The 17,599-nt window shown below is 37.8% G+C and overlaps 1 protein-coding gene across 1 annotated transcript in view; it reads left to right on the forward strand.

Moving 5' to 3' along the window:
• Positions 1 to 17,599, forward strand: part of PLA2R1 (phospholipase A2 receptor 1) — a 113,623-nt gene that overhangs the window by 70,245 nt on the left and 25,779 nt on the right. Inside the window, 5 exon segments of the mRNA XM_007454986.1 lie at positions 2,777 to 2,861; positions 5,055 to 5,187; positions 5,762 to 5,797; positions 6,267 to 6,424; positions 12,162 to 12,226. Of these exon segments, the coding sequence (XP_007455048.1) occupies positions 2,777 to 2,861; positions 5,055 to 5,187; positions 5,762 to 5,797; positions 6,267 to 6,424; positions 12,162 to 12,226 (477 nt within the window).

The raw sequence follows: 17,599 nt of genomic DNA on the forward strand, positions 1-17,599 counted from the left end.
ACAGCGGGAGGTGGGGGGAAGAGCGAGCTAAGCTTCATCTGCCGCTCCCCATTGCTGGCATTACTGCCTGAACCGTCCCGCCAACGCCCCCATCCCCGGCAGTGGAAAAATTGTCTTCCACGAAACCAATCCCTGGTGCAAAAATGCTGGGGACCACTGGTCTACATAATTCCTTTCAGTTTCAAAGTGCTCTTTACTAGGGATAAAACCCATTCCATTGTTAGAGGCTAGTTTCAAAGATCAACTTTCTAGTAAGCCAGAGCAATACAGATCAAGTCTACTCTATTTTCAAATATTTGAAAATAGCCATCATGTTCTCTTTTAGCAAGTCTTCTCATCCCTTGGCCTCTTTCTCTAGAATGTTCTTGTCAGTTAGCATGTATTTTGGGAATATCTTCTATGGAAGGGACCCTATTATATGCATGGGTGGCTGGAGAATGCGATAGACATGACAGACAAAATCCTGCCCCTGAGGATGTCGTGGTCTGGGGGTGGGGGCATGCCTCCATATGTATGTAACACAAATATAATACCAGGTACTCTGTTCCAAGCTCTGGAAATCTGAAGTCTCAATGAAACACTTACCTGAATCTCAGAGAAAATCCAGAACTACTTTTTGAGGAAAATCCTGGCCTTCCCCACAAGTTTCCTTTAGGACCCTCCCCTAAGAAGGTTAATATGTAACATCTATCAAATTATTGATCTCCAGCATCTACAAAAATTACCTCAAAGGTGGGAATATCTCCCAGTGTGTGTCTCATGAAGTACTCCAGGGGAAATAGGGGGATTTTGTGGTCAAATATGTTTGCAAAACAAGGCACGATCTTGGAAATTTGCCATATACCTTAGCATTGTAAAGGCTTCTAGAAGGTAGCAATTTCTTTGACTGCAAAACCCCCTTTTTTTTTTTTTTTTTTGAGACCACTTACCAACATCCCATGGAACTGCTAGTCCCTGCAGGAAATGCTGGCCTGAGACCATGCTTCCCAAATCTGGCTGATTCTCACACTCACTTGGGAGACTTTTTCACACAGTGCCCTCTGGTCTCACGCCAGAGCTGCTGAGTCAGATTCTCTGAGGCTGAAGAAAAGTTCAAGAAGCTTCCTTGTCGATTGGTTTGCTAGTCTGGTGTGGGGCCTCAGATCCAAGGGAGATGTGATCGTCTCCACTGTTCTAAGTTGTAACTTGGCTTCATGACTTCAGCCCCTCGCAAAACATCCTTTCATACTTGCATATTGTGAGGTTTGCTATATGAAACAACACATGAAAACTGCTTCCAAGTTTGCTGTAACATCAAATTTCATTATAACACTTGTATTTATATAAATTCTCACACTTGGAATGTCAAGAATTTAGTGAATTTAGTTTCAAGTATCTATCAAATTACTGATCTTCGGCACTTAATCACGAAAGCTATATAACGTATGTTTTACTTTTTGTCCAGACTGCCAGGGAGTTCAGTCAAATCTCATGCTTAATTATACCAAATAAACCAATTCTCATAGTTAGCATACATGCTTCTTGTCCTTCTTATGGCACTGCTTTTCTATTTTATTATATTCATATTATATTATATTAATTAAAGTTACATAATTTTAGGAAAATGATGAAGAGAAAATAAGTACCAGTTCATCGTTTAGGAGCCAATATATCACAGGAAAAATGTAAAATTCTGAATTCAGTGAGGAAAGGAATAAAAAGCTCTCAAGGCAGGGAGAATGACGTGAGTTTTCAGCCTGGTCATTAAGATTAATATGCCTGGTTTAACCTTAAGGCAGCATTTTCACTTTCCCACGACCTTAAATGTAAGTTATTATCATGGCAGTGACCAATGCACCTCAGTGATTCTGACCTTTTCTAAGTCACATTTTACTTTCATTTGTATCGTTCAGGCAAAGGAGCTCAAATATCTGAGAAGGGGATGCTTCAGAATAGGCTTGCTTCTGTGCACTAAGGAAAATAAAGCATCTGTCATGACTTCTGAATCTTTTAAATCTTTAATTCTTCAAAATTATTCTCAGAAAATTATCTTAGTCAGATGATTCGTTGTATAATTAGGCTTTATTGCTTGATTTATTGAGTGCTCTCTGGTTTGACACATTCGTCCTCAGCCTAATAGGAGGGAAGATGGTTCTCTGTGGGGCTTCTCACCAAGTCTAACCAGTGGTGACGGCTGAAGTTAATCTACTGTGCCTCAGACTGGTTTGCTGTGGAATTATTTACATTGGGACATTAAAAAAACAAACAAACAAACAAATCTGCTGTGTACCTTTTATTGAATGGGGTGGTGGTGATTAACCTTCAGAGAATACATGAATATTTGACAAAAGAACAACAAATTAAAAGAGTAAAGTAGTATAAATAGTCTAGTAAATTAGCAAATAAATAGTCCTCTAGGGAAAAGATGTTCCAAAAGTTCTTACCAACTTGCTTTCATGTGTTCTTGTCTTAATTGAAAGACATTGCCATTCCTAATGAACATGCAAAAGCCATGTTCTCAGTAAGGGCTGACTGTTCCCCCAACTGCCCATCACCAATGAGCACACCATACAAACCAAGAGAAATGGGAAGTGAGATTAATCTTCTCTCAGTTCATTTTATAGCTCAGGTTTTGCTTATAGGAAATGTTCAATAAATGCTTGCTGACTTGACCAGTTTTGCCAGTAGCATTAGCTGTTCCCTAAACAACTACATACTTTAAAATATTTCTTGAACATTTTACATAATGTTGTGAATTCAACGGGAAGAGCCAAGTTTTTGTTTCCTCTCTTCATAGGACAGAAGAAAGGCAGTTCTGGATTGGATTTAACAAAAGAAACCCACTGAATGCTGGCTCTTGGGAGTGGTCTGATGGAACTCCTGTAAGTCTTTCCAAGCTAGAGAAAAGAAAATGAATTCAAAGCAGGTGGCCCTGGAACCACTTGGTAAACCAACCAAGAGAACCTGGAAAGAATGACCATCTTCCCCATGATCCAAACCTAAATCAAAAGCTGCACCAAACCTTGGTACCAAAAGAGTTATTTCAGCAGGGTCTTGAGAAACCTTTGCTAGCCAGATAGTTCTAAAGCCAGCTATAAGATCTCATCCCAAAAGGAATCAAATTCTCTGAAAAAGCCCCCAAAACCATCTCCCATGTGAAGAATCTCCAGCAGAGGAGCAACTATTCTCTAAAATAATACCAGGCTTCCTTTGCACCACCCCCGCACCTCTGCCACATAGCACCTGATTGTGTGAGTGTGGGACCCTTGTCTGTGTCACAGTGAAAAGAAACATTTTCAGTTTCTCTCACTCTAAAAGAACAGAAATGCCAGCCTTAGAAACAGCTCCTCCTTCCCAGACAAAGCAAGTTATTTGGAAGGGAAAAAAAAGACTTGCTTTTCATTCAGCCTCACGTGTAAAAAAAACCTCTATGAAGGAAAGAGGGAACTCACAATTACGTTTTGGGGTTGTTTTTTTTTCCAAGTGCAGTGAGGATTTCTCAGATTTTCCTCATAATAGGGAAAAAACAGTAGCAGTATCCCAGATTAAAGTGAGATCCATCTGAAGGCACATGCAACATCAAGTTATTCAGTTTCACCTGTGAACTGGGGTTAGCAACAGCCTGCAGTGAGCATTTAATGCAGCTCCTGTTCATTGAGCCCTAATTATGTTCTGAGCGCTGAGCTGAGTGCACTCCTGCATGATCTCATTTCATCCTTACGGTGATTCAATACAGTGGGTATTAAAATGATTAAAGAGTTAGCCTAAAATAATACATAAGAGAGACAGTATTTGTACACAGGTTGTCTGCCTCCAAAGCCACAATATCATAATGTCTCCTCGTTGGCAAAACAGCGGCAGCCAAACTTTGAAATAGTAAAGATCAATAGAGAAAAGGGATCTATCTCTAGGCCTGCTACATAGATGGTGTTCAAATCTGTAGCAAGGAAGGGGTTTGCAGAAAAGCTACATGCAAAAACATAAGAGTGTGCTAGTTTAAAAAAATAACGATTCTACCCCGGTACTGCCTCTTTGAAAAGGGCATCAGGACCAGAGAACAGGAAGAGATCTTAGAGATCACCCAGCCCCACCCAACTGTTTTGCTGATGAAGAAACCAAGGCCCAGAGAGTGGAAGGGGCATAGCAGGGTCGACCTACCCCATAAATGGCAGCCACCACATGGCACAGTTGGGTGGTTAATATTAATACGGCACTTGGAGAATAAAATGTGGTACATAGAGGTTGAGAGTGCGTTTTAGTAAAACAAACAAATAAACAAAAACTCATCAGTAATAGGAGAGGAATAGACAATGTGGTTCAGAATCAATGAGATTAAGCGATGAAGCAGAGGACTGAGTCCCTTGCACTTCCCTCTGGACAAAATAAATATCAAACTCATGCCATTCTCTGAATCTGAGCTTATATATATTTAAGTTAGATGAATTGTTGCATGACTGTGTAGATGTTTGAGGAGGAGTATAAATGGTTTCAAAACCCTCTTTTTTTCAAATTTTTTACCTCAGTTTTACTCATGGTCCATCCACTCTTCTGTCAAGTAGTCATCAAATCATTGAGAAGGTTGAATCTCTAGTCAATACCCCGTTATGTGATCATTCCTGGAAAACATTGGATAGTTTCCTGATTAAAGCTAGGGTTGACTTACAAGTCAGTGATTAGAGACTAAAAGCCTAGTATTTATGCAAAAGAATCTACATCAAAGGTGAGACTCGATTCTGAAAGATCCTTGAACCTCTAAACAGTTTACCCAGGATCCCAGGGCTAGCCTAATCTTGCCAGTGAGAAAACAGTGCAAGTTCATCTGACTTGTTCTTTCTGGAGAAAAGAGTAGAATGCCTCTTAAAGAAACGAAAAAAAAAAAAAAGGCACCTTCAAGAAAAAAATGATAAAGCTTTGATTAGCTTGCTTTTCACAATTGTGGAACCACCTTTAACTGGCATCATAACCTACTTCCTCCAGAAGTCTATTGTGATTTATTTACAGGGATGCCTTTTTGATCTTTTGAAACTTTTTGCGGGGGATCATTATTAAGGAATAATGAACTTCATCTGCTGCAGGTTGTCTCTTCATTTTTAGACAATAATTATTTTGGAGAAGATGCGAGAAAATGTGCTGTTTATAAGGCAAATAAAACGTTGCTACCCTCATACTGTGGTTCCAAACGTGAATGGATATGCAAAATTCCAAGAGGTAAAAATATTAATAAGATCTTTACTATTTGTTTGCTTTCTAATAATCTATAGCATTTTCCCAAGTGAACAGTTACAGAGGTCTAAAATTTAAGCACCCTGGAGCACAGTACCAACAGCCTTCATGATGAACCAAATTGTACTCTTTTAGCAAATAATGTATCATGGGGGAATGAGAAAAGATGACACCAGTGCAGTACGCTAACTTAGTAGGAAATGAAAATAACTGCCTATGTTGTGGAATACTGTATTTTGCAAGTACAACCTGGAAGAAATGTCACTGTGACATTACAAGCAAACAACATTACTTATCAAATGAGTAAGTGAAAGCACCTGGCACAGTGTGACACGCAGTAGGCTCTCAACAAGTATTCACATCCTTTTCTCCTTAGCCAGAGGTCTCTCTTGAGCTTCCTCTTCAAGTATGAGAACTTACCACTTTCCAAACAACACCTGGTTCTTAAATGATCTTTTAAAAAGCAAAGTCCGAAATATTGTGTTTAGACCTAAAGTAATTCAGAGATAGTACACCTGTAAGTAAAGTTCACTCAAACTGGTTTGCTTTCACTCTGCAGATGTGAGACCCAAGATTCCACCCTGGTACCAGTATGGTAAGAACTATCCTGGCAGTCCTTGAATTTCTAATTCTGTGCTGTTTTGTAGCATTACTGTGTTATTACATAGCTCCAATCGAGTTTCTCTTTTCTTGTGTCAATTGAGAACTAATTTTTTCAAATTAACAAATTCATCATTAATAAATAATCAAACTAATAAATGTCACTAAATATTACTGAAGACTAATATCATAGCTTAACTCCATTTTCATGACACATGATTTAAAAATATGTATCTATCCCAGACTTTTGAATATATGTGAATGTTTCTTATATGAAATAGACCAAGGAAAATAAGTAAATTGTATACTTATTTATGTGTGGGAGTGGGTGTATACACACACATTTTCTTAATGCTGAGTGACCAAATTACACATTTGGGGTCAATCATAGTATACCCTGTTTAAGTCTGTATTACATTGCTCAATAATTGTTGCCTCACCTGTGTTGCTTATTTTTCTTTCAGATGCACCCTGGCTCTTTTATCAGGATGCAGAGTACCTTTTTCATACCTCTGCCTCGGAATGGTCCTCCTTTGAGTTTGTCTGTGGCTGGCTGCACAGTGATATTCTCACTATTCATTCTGCACGTGAACAAGAATTCATCCACGGCAAAATAAGAGCGGTACTTAAATATGATTAACTATGAGAAACTCAGAGCTTAACTCCTTCTTCTGTCCTTGAGGGATTTTGTTTTTATATTACTTCAGACATTTATCTGTTTCATTAAAAGTCTTAGATTTTTAAGAACTGTTTTTCTTCCTGTCATAGAGATTTAGAGCAAATAATGGAAACACAGGTTTACAATGCTGGTCAGTCATTTCACTTCTCCTCATGCTTTTTTAGCAACAAAGGATGAGTAAATAGCATTTTATTGTTTTTGTGAGGTTCATTCCATCATTCAATGCATATTTATTGAGTCTACTCTTCTAGGGGCTGAGGCTCTATCAGTGATTAAAATAGACCAAAATTCCTGCCCACCTGGAGTTTTTAGTCTAGTCTGGGAAGGAAGACTGTAATCAATATAAATAAATAGAATTACATAATATTTTAGAAAAAGATAAATGGATAAATGCCATGGAGGAAAATAAAGCACAAATGAGCGACAAAGAGTACTGGGAGGTGCATGGCTCTTTTAATGTTTCAAATTTGACTATTAAGAGTACAATATTTTTTTAGACTCTATGCAGAAAATGGTAAGGAGTGGTTCTCCATTTCAACTTCAGATAGAGAAATTCTTTGAGAAGCTAGGCTTGTTAGAAAGCAGCATGCAAAATCCATTAAACAATGAATAGACTGCCAAGGAATAGTGTTGGTTTTCAGTGTATTTCTTCAGCAAGCATTTATTGAGCATTAGGTATGTCTCAGACATTGTAGTATTTGTCAAGGACACAAAAATGTCAAGGACACAAAAATGAAATACAGTCAGTATCTTTAAAATGCTGGAAATAACACGATGTAATAAGGGAAAAGGGAGCAGTATGTACAAATTACCAAGGGGGTCCAGGGAGGAAAAACCTCATTCCCAATTTTCCCTAGGAAATTGTTGAAGATAAGAAAGAGCCTTTTTTCTTTTCCCATAATTTAACATTAGTTCATGCTCTGCAGGAATCCTTGGTTGCTCTATCATCTTTTCCTATGTTTGTAAGTTGACTGTTAAAATGAAGCTCTGGATTAAAGCATCCTTGACTTGTAAGCAAAAAGTCTCCCCTCACACCTCATTGGGCTTTCCTGTTTCTATAATTCTGTTTGATACACATACAGCCTGTGAAGTGCATGCAGGTTGGGACTACTACTGCATTTTGATGGAAAAGTCAAGAACCAGAGGAGTTAGGTGACAACTGCACGGCCTCACAGAGACTCAGTGGCAGACCAACCATGAGAACTGGATGTTCCCCAGTATTGGTTCATGCATTGTTTAACTACTCTTCATCTCCTACAAATGGAACACTCAAGCCAAAACTGTAATATTAAGTATCAACAAATTACATATCATGACCTCAGAAAATACATTTGTTTCTTTAGCTAGACAGCAGACTCCTCACCCCTGGCGGCAATAACAAGAGATCAGGTGAATAGCTAAAAACTAATCCATGGACATGCAAAGGGCACATCCCAAAAGGAGCTGATATTTGGCCAATAGTTACTGTAACAGTGTCAAGCACGGCTAAGTACTAACATTTAATGGCATTTATTCTTTCTAAGAACTCTCTGTGGGAAGTTCTGTCGTCAGCATAATTTACAGATGAAGAAGCTAAGACTCCAAAGAGGTGAAGGAACTTTGTTACACAGCAGCTAAGTAGTGGAATTTGGAAGCGATCCCAGGTCATCTGACTTACAAGGTCATTTAAAAAAATGGCCGCAGGCAGCAGAACAGCATATTCATTACATTAAAATGCTAGTTCTAAAATCCATCCAAAAAAGGAAACCCTTGTTCATTGTTGGTGGGAATGTAAGTTGGTGCAACCTCTATAGAAAATAGTATGGAGGTTCCTCAAAGAACTAAATCCAGCAATTCCACTCCTGGGTATATATCTGAAAGAAGAATGAAAACACTAATTCGAAAAGATACATACACCCCAATGTTCATAGCAGCACTATTTACAGTAGCCAGGACATGGAAGCAACCTAAATGCCCATCAACAGAGGAATGGATAAAGAAGATGTGGCACATATATACAATGGAATATTAGTCATAAAAAAGAATGAAATTTTGCCATTTGCAACACGTATATGGACCTAGAGGGTATCATGCTTCGTGAAATGTCAGACAGAGAAAGATAAATACTGTACGTTATCACTTTTATGTGGAAGCTAAAAAACAAAACAAATGATTAATATAACGGAACAGAAACAAACTCACTGATACAGAAAACAAACTAGTGGTTATCAGTACGGAGAGAAAAGGAGGACAAGATAGGGGTAGAGGATTAAGAGATATTACCTACTATGTATAAAATAAATAAGCTACAAGGATATACTGTACAGCATAGGGAAATATAGCCATTATTTTATAATAACTTTAAATGGGGTATAATCTATAAAAGTTTTGAATCACTATGTTGTATAGCTGAAACTAATATAATATTGTAAAACAACTATACCTCAACTTTTTTTTTAACTTTTTAAAATTAATAAATAAAATAAAATAAAATCCCTCCCCAAAAGATGGCTGTCAGCTCTGTCTCAGACATGCACAGTAAAGGGCTTCTTTGATCATTCCAGCAGAGCTTAGCTCTTTTAGGAACTTCTGCAGGTCTTCTCTCTTAATGTTTCCCTTAATTCACTCTCCCAGTCTTTGGTTGTTGGGAAGTCAGTGGAAATGGCAGAGTTAATACCTCCCATTGAAGGGAATAGTAAAACCCCACAGGCTTAGACATTTGAAAGGGCATAGCCAGTGCCATGATCTAGTTGAGGACTAGATCTAGTGATCTCAAACCAGACAAACCTTGTAGTGTCTTATACGGCAAAATTATTACCAAACCTGTGACCATATTAATAAAGAATGCCCTGTCCGTATTATGGGTGAGTGGCTGAGTGATGTAACACTGCATTGTGCCACAGAAGAAAATCATAGGGAATGTGCAGACCAAGAATGAGCAAGAAAGCGAAATGGGAAGGGTATCAATTTAGAAAAAAGAATGCTGTACATTTCTAAAGCAGTTCTTCCTCCTGCTTAGTTTGTAGCAGTTAGGCAATGTTTGTTAGTGGTAGCGGTGGTATTTACGGTGACCATTTACATTTCTTAACTAAGAAATCCCATATCTAAGAACGTCTTGCTGGAATGAGTCAGTCCAGAAGTTCTGGATGAGGAACTAAACATGTAGAGGTCATACCACTCATTCTTGTGGCATGCCCATCCTATAGTTGCAGGAAGAATAAGAATTAAATAATTAAACATTTTTAAAGTTACATATGTATTGTATAGCTCCTCTAAGAAGAGCAGTAACTCAGAAATGTGAAAGACAAAGATAACATTCAGTTGGGGAGTAGAAGAACTAATTATTATTATTTTTGTGTGTGTGTGTGTGTGGGGTACATGGGCCTTTCACTGTTGTGGCCTCTCCCGTTGTGGAGTACAGGCTCTGGATGTGCCAGCTCAGCAGCCATGGCTCACAGGCCTAGCCGCTATGCGGCATGTGGGATCTTCCCAGACCAGGGCATGAACCCGTGTCCCCTGCATTGGCAGGTGGACTCTCAACCACTGCGCCACCAGGGAAGCCCAGAAGAACTAATTATTGAAAAAGAAAGCTGGATGCATTTTTTTAAATCTGAAGCACAATTTTTTTAACAGAATATTTCCATCTTGGAAAAGTGATGAGTCAGAATTTCCTCTTTGACTAACAGAAGACCACAAGGCATGATGTGAGGGAATTTTTGAGTACTAGTTTTTTGAGCCATCTTTTTGGTCAGATTAATGCCAAAAAAGTAAAAAAAAATGAGCACTTTAGGCGTTGTTTGACATGAACTAACATTTTTATGCTGTGTTGTACAATATTTGCATTTCAAAATTGCAATTTACTCTTTTAAAATTTTATTTCAAAATATTTCTAACAAAAATATATCAAATCTATTAGTCATCCTCAAAAATCTGGTGTTTTAAATCCTTAAAATAACTTGGTTTTGCTATTTTTATGGAAACATTTTAAGATATGACAGGTTGTTCTTCCTTATACTGCTTAGTAGATTAATATATTGGCTATTGCTGTGGGTTATTTCTTTTTGGTGTGTTCTTCCATATGATGCTATCTATAATGACTGCTTTTCTGTAACAAAAAGTAATTGATACTATGAGGTGCATGGTTGTATCACATTTTTTATACAAAAGAGTACTAATGTCTTCTATTGTTGTGGTTTCATACCTAAACTGAAATTTTCAACATCTATTTTTCACATTGGATTTTTCACTGTGGGTGTCTCTATCTTGTCCTGTGAATTTCTGTTCCATATCACAACAGGTTGTGATGTGCCCTGTGGAGGATTACCGTGCTATAATCGAGGTAGTAATAAATATGCCACTTAAGATGCAGTAGTTATACTTCCTCTTTAGAGGTCCTTAATTGGGGCAGTGAACAATCAGGCCATGATTTCCACTCTTGTTGCACATAAGACCTCTTTAGATTGAACGAAATTGTTGTGGTTCTTCCACTGATTTCAAAGCCAGTCTCCATGGACCCATTCCAAAATCTGACAATAGGAGTCTAAATTCAGCATGTAAGAACACGTCCATGTAACAACAACTGAGGGATCCAAAATTATAGTTGCTCCATCTTGCATTATTTTCAAATTGCTGACATGGCAGACAGCCACACTGATTAAGGAGTAAAAATACCTGTGTATAAATTAGAATGTTAGAGAGCTATTAGGTTCTGTTGTATGATGACCTGAAATTCACATGGAAAAAATATTTATATATCTTAAAATGCATTCCCAAGTCTTTACAGAAGAAAGGAAAGTGTAAATTTAAATGTACAATGCCTTCAAATTAACAGGATTTTAGCATAAAAAATTAAGTTACATTTCACACACAGCCCACACACAATAAAGAATATTGATTTAAAGACCTTAGAGAAATCCTTAATGCCTGTTCTTCTTTTATAAAGAGGGAATTTCAATTTCCTGGGTCATACGTCCAGTATTACATCTGCTCTAATGTGCATATGCATGTGCATGCCTATGGTGTTTCAAGTTTATTCTTTATTGTACTGGGATCTATGTAATAAATAATGGTGTAAATTCATAAAATACATAAAGCATAATTTTCTAGTTGTCAAACATTGGAAATACTGTAGTATTATTTTGTCCTATAATGCAGTTTCCATTTGAATGGGGAGGGTGCTAATACTTAGTTTAAAAACTTAACAGTCAGACTAATGCCTAAAATACAAATTATTTTTACTATTGAGGTCTTTGTGCCTCGAATTGTTTTTCAAGTAGGTGGCATGTATAGTAAACTTCTATAAATCACTGAGTGCATAAACCACTAAATTTTTAGTCAAAAAAGGAATCCACATTCTATTTTACTTTACAATATTACTTTCTAAATTCCTATTATGAGAGTTAGAGAATTTACTTTTAAATATATATAGGAAACATTGTAACAAAGTTATGGCATGTTGTATGAAACCAAAATAATTTTCAATATTTGATTCCAATTTTCTTACATAATGAGGAGGGAGTAGTTTAGAATAATGAAGTTTCAGGTCTTCTCAAGATGCTAGGCCTTAGTGTACTCTTCTTTAGATAATTGGGTAAAATACTGAAGAATAGAAAGCTATTAACAGTGACCCCATTAATCTTAATAGTGAAAAGGGAAAAAAAGTAGGATAAATGCTGACATTCTCTCTCTCTTTTTTAAATAGCTATCAAAATATGGTGTAAACTGGTGGATTGGACTTCGGGAAGAAAGAGCCAATGATGAATTTCGGTATGGACATAGATTAATTTGCATTTAACTTTGTTTAACAGGTTTTTATTTGCAGAATGACTGGACTAGATCTTAGTGGTTAACTTGTTGAATAGGAGATTGGTTTAAGACGGTGCAGTAGAAGGATATGCTCTCACTCCCTCTTTCGAGAACACCGGAATCACAACAAACTGCTGAACAATCATCAACAGGAAAACACTGGAACTCACCAAAAAAGAAACCTCACATCCAAAGACAAAGGAGAAGCCACAGTGAGACTGTAGGAGGGGCGCAATCACAATAAAATCAAATCACATAACTGCTGGGTGGGGGGATTCACGATCTGGAGAACAATTATACAACAGAAGTCCACCCACTGGAGTGAAGGTTCTGAGCCCCACATCAGGCTTCCGAACATGGGGGTCCAGCAATGCGGGGAGGAATTCCTAGAGAATCAGACATTGAAGGCTAGTGGGATTTGATTGCAGGACTCCGACAGGACTGAGGAAAACAGAGACTCCACTTTTGGAGGGTACACAGAAAGTAGTGTGTGCATCAGGACCCAGGGGAAGGAGCAGTGAATCCAGGGGAAACTGAACCAGACCTACCTGCTAATGTTGGAGGGTCTCCTGCAGAGTTGGGGGGTGGCTGTGCCTCACTGTGAGGACAAGGACACTGGCAGCAGAAGTTCTGGGAAGTACTCCTTGGTGTGAGCCCTCCCAGAGTCCACCATTAGCCCCACTAAAGAGCCACATAGGCTCCAGTGTTGGGTTGCCTCAGGCCAAACAACCAACAGGGAGGGAACCTAGCCCCACCCATCAGCAGACAAGCAGATTAAAGTTTTACTGACCTCTGCCCAACAGAGCAACAGCCAGCTCTAGCCACCACCAGGCCCTTCCATCAGGAAACTTGCACACGCCTCTTAGACAGCCTCATCCACCAGAGGGCAGAAAGCAGAAGCAAGAAGAACTACAATCCTGCAGCCTGTGGAACAAAAATCACATTCACAGAAAGATAGACAAGATGAAAAGGCAGAGGGCTACGTACCAGATGAAGGAACAAGATAAAACCCCAGAAAAACAACTAAATAAAGTGGAGATAGGCAACCTTCCAGAAAAAGAATTCAGAATAATGATAGTGAAGATTATCTAGGACCTCGGAAAAATAATGGAGGCAAAGATTGAGAAAATGCAAGAAATGTTTAACAAAGACCTAGAAGAATTAAAGAACAAACACCTAGAAAAATTAAAGAACAAACAAACAGAGATGAACAATACAATAACTGAAATGAAAACTACACTAGAAGGAATCAATAGCAGAATAACTGAGGCAGAAGAAAGGATAAGTGACCTGGAAGACAGAATGGTGGCATTCACTGCCCTGGAACAGAATAAAGAATGAAAAGAAATGAAGACAGGGCTTCCCTGGTGGCACAGTGGTTGGGAATCCGCCTGCCAATGCAGGGGACGCGGGTTGGTGCCCTGGTCCCACATGCTGCGGAGTGGCTGGGCCCGTGGGCCACAGCTGCTGAGCCTGCATGTCTGGAGGCTGAGACGGTGAGAGGTCTACGCAAAAAAATAAAAAAAGAAGAAGAAGAAAAAAAAGAAATGAAGACAGCCTAAGAGACCTCTGGGACAAAATTAAATGCAACAGCATTCACATTATAGGGGTCCCAGAAGGAGAAGAGAGAGAGAAAGGACCAGAGAAAATATTTGAAGAGATTATAGTCATAAACGTCCCTAACATGGGAAAGGAAACAGCCACCCAAGTCCAGGAAGCACAGAGAGTCCCATACAGGATAAAACCAAGGATAAACATGCGAGACACATAGTAATCAAATTGACAAAAATTAAAGACAAAGAAAAATTATTGAAAGCAGCAAGGGAAAAACGACAACATACAAGGGAACTCCCATAAGGTTAACAGCTGATTTCTCAGCAGAAACTCTATAAGCCAGAAGGAAGTGGCATGATATACTTAAAGTGATGAAAGGGAAGAACCTACAACCAAGATTACTCTACCCAGAAAGGATCTCATTCAGATTCGATGGAGAAATCAAAAGCTTTACAGACAAGCAAAAGCTAAGAGAATTCAGCACCACCAAACCAGCTCTACAACAAATGCTAAAGGAACTTCTTTAAGTGGGAAACACAAGAGAAGAAAAGGACCTACAAAAACAAACCCATAACAATTAAGAAAATGGTAATAGGAACATACATATTAGTAATTACCTTAAACATGAATGGATTAAATGCTCCAGTGAAAGACACCAGCTCGCTGAATGTATACAAAAACAACACCCATACATATGCTGTCTACAAGAGACCAACTTCATACCTAGGGACACATACAGACTGAAAGTGAGGAGATGGAAAAAGATATTCCATGCAAATGGATATCAAAAGAAAGCTGGAGTAGCAATACTCATATCAGATAAAATAGACTTTAAAATAAAGAATGTTACAAGAGACAAGGGAGGACACTACATAATGATCAAGGGATCAATCCAGGAAGAAGATACAACAATTATAAATATATATGCACCCAACATAGGAGCACCTCAGTACATAAAGCAACTGCTAACAGCAATAAAAAAGGGAATCGACAGTAACACAATAATACTGGGGGACCTTAACACCTCACTTACACCAATGGACAGATCATCCAAACAGAAAATTAATAAGGAAACACAAGCTTTAAATGACCCAATAGACCAGATAGATTTAATTGATATTTATAGCACATTCCATCCAAAACCAGCAGATTCCACTTTCTTCTCAACTGCACACAGAACATTCTCCAGGATAGATCACATCTTGGGTCACAAATAAAGCCTCAGTTAAATTTAAGAAAATTGAAATCATATCAAGCATCTTTTCTGACCACAGTGCTATGAGATTAGAAATCAATTACAGGGAAAAAAATGAAAAAAACACAAACATATGGAGGCTAAACAATACGTTACTAAATAACCAAGAGATCACTGAAGAAATCAAAGAGGAAATCAAAAAACACCTAGGGACAAATGACAATGAAAACACGATGATCCAAAACCTGAGGGATGCAGCAAAAGCAGTTCAAAGAGGGAAGTATATAGCTATACAAGCCTACCTCAAGACAAAAGAAAAATCTCAAATAAACAATCTAACTTTACACCTAAAGGAACTAGAGAATGAAGAATTAAAAAAACCCGAAGTTGGTAGAAGGAAAGAAAACATAAACATCAGAGAGGAAATAAATGAAATAGAAACAAAGAAAACAATAGCAAAGATCAATAAAACTAAAAGCTGGTCCTTTGAGAAGATAAACACAATTGATAAACCATTAGCCAGACTCATCAAGAAAAAGAGGGAGAGGACTCAAATTAATAAAATTAGAACTGAAAAAGGAGAAGTTAGAACAGACACCACAGAAATACAAAGCATCCTAAGAGACTACTACAAGCAACTCTATACCTATAAAATGGACAACCTGGAAGAAATGGACAAATTCTTAGAAAGGTATAACCTTCCAAGACCGAACCAGGAAGAAATAGAAAATATGAACAGACCAATCACAAGCACTGAAATTGAAACTGTGATTAAAAATCTTCCAACAAACAAAAGTCCAGCACCAGATGGCTTCACAGGTGAATTCTATCAAACATTTAGAGAAGAGCTAACACCCCTCGTTCTCAAACTCTTCCAAAAAATTGCAGAGGAAGGAAAACTCCCAAACTCATTCTATGCAGCCACCATCACCCTGCTACCAAAACCAGAAAAAGATAGTACAAAAAAAAGAAAATTACAGACCAATATCACTAATGAATATAGATGCAAAAATCCTCAACAAAATACTAGCAAACAGAATCCAACAAAACATGAAAAGGATCATGCACCATTATCAAGTGGGATTTATCCCAGAGATGCAAGGGTTCCTCAATACACGCAAACCAATCAATGTGATACACCATATTAACAAACTGAAGAATAAAAACCATATGATCATCTCAATAGATGCAGAAAAAGCTTCTGACAAACTTCAACACCCATTTATGATAAAAATTCTCCAGGAAGTGGGCATAGAGGGAACCTACTTCAACATAATAAAGGCCATAAACGACAAACCCACAGCAAACATCATTCTCAATGGTGAAAAACTGAAAGCATTTCCTCTAAGATCAGGAAAAAGACAAGGATGTCCACTCTCACCACTATTATTCAACACAGTTTTGGAAGTCCTAGCCACAGCAATCAGAGAAGAAAAAGAAATAAAAGGAATACAAACGGGAAAAGAAGAAGTAAAACTGTTACTGTTTGCAGATGACATGATACTATACATAGAGAATCCTTAAGATGCTACCAGAAAACTACTAGAGCTAATCAATGAATTTGGTAAAGTAGCAGGATACAAAATTAATGCACAGAAATCTCTTGCATTCCTACACACTAATGATGAAATATCTGAAAGAGAAATTAAGGAAACACTCCCATTTACTATTGCAACAAAAAGAATGAAATACCTAGGAATAAACCAACATAGGGAGACAAAAGACCTGTATGCAGAAAACTATAAGACACCGATGAAAGAAATTAAAGATGATACCAACAGATGGAGAGATATACCATGTTCTTGGATTGGAAGAACAAACATTGTGAAAATGACTATACTACCCAAAGCAATCTACAGATTCAATGCAATCCCTATCAAATTACCAATGACATTTTTTACAGAACTAGGACAAAAAGTCTTAAAATTTGTATGGAGACACAAAGGACCCCAAATAGTCAAAGCAGTCTTGAGGGGAAAGAAACGGAGCTGGAGGAATCAGACTCCCTGACTTCAGACTATACTACAAAGCTACAGTCATCAAGACAATATGGTACTGGCACAAAAACAGAAATATAGATCAATGGAACAGGATAGAAAGCCCAGAGATAAACCCACACACCTATGGTCAACTAATCTATGACAAAGAAGGCAAGAATATACAATGGAGAAAAGGCAGTCTCTTCAATAAGTGGAGCTGGGAAAACTGGACAGCTCCATGTAAAAGAATGAAATTAGAACACTCCCTAACACCATACACAAAAATAAACTCAAAGTGGATTCAAGACCTAAATGTAAGACCGGACACTATAAAACTCTTAGAGGAAAACATAGGAAGAACACTCTTTGACATAAATCACAGCAAGATCTTTTTTGATCTACCTCCTAGAGTAATGGAAATAAAAACAAAAATAAACAAATGGGAACTAATGAAACTTCAAAGCTTTTGCACAGCAAAGGAAACCATAAACAAGACGAAAAGACAACCCTCAGAATGGGAGAAAATATTTGCTAACAAATCAATGGAAAAAGGATTAATCTCCAAAATATATAAACAGCTCATGCAGCTCAATATTAAAAAAACAA

This window comes from Lipotes vexillifer, unplaced genomic scaffold, assembly GCF_000442215.2.
Source record: "Lipotes vexillifer unplaced genomic scaffold, Lipotes_vexillifer_v1.1 scaffold293, whole genome shotgun sequence".
NCBI classification, from domain to species: Eukaryota; Metazoa; Chordata; class Mammalia; order Artiodactyla; family Lipotidae; genus Lipotes; species Lipotes vexillifer.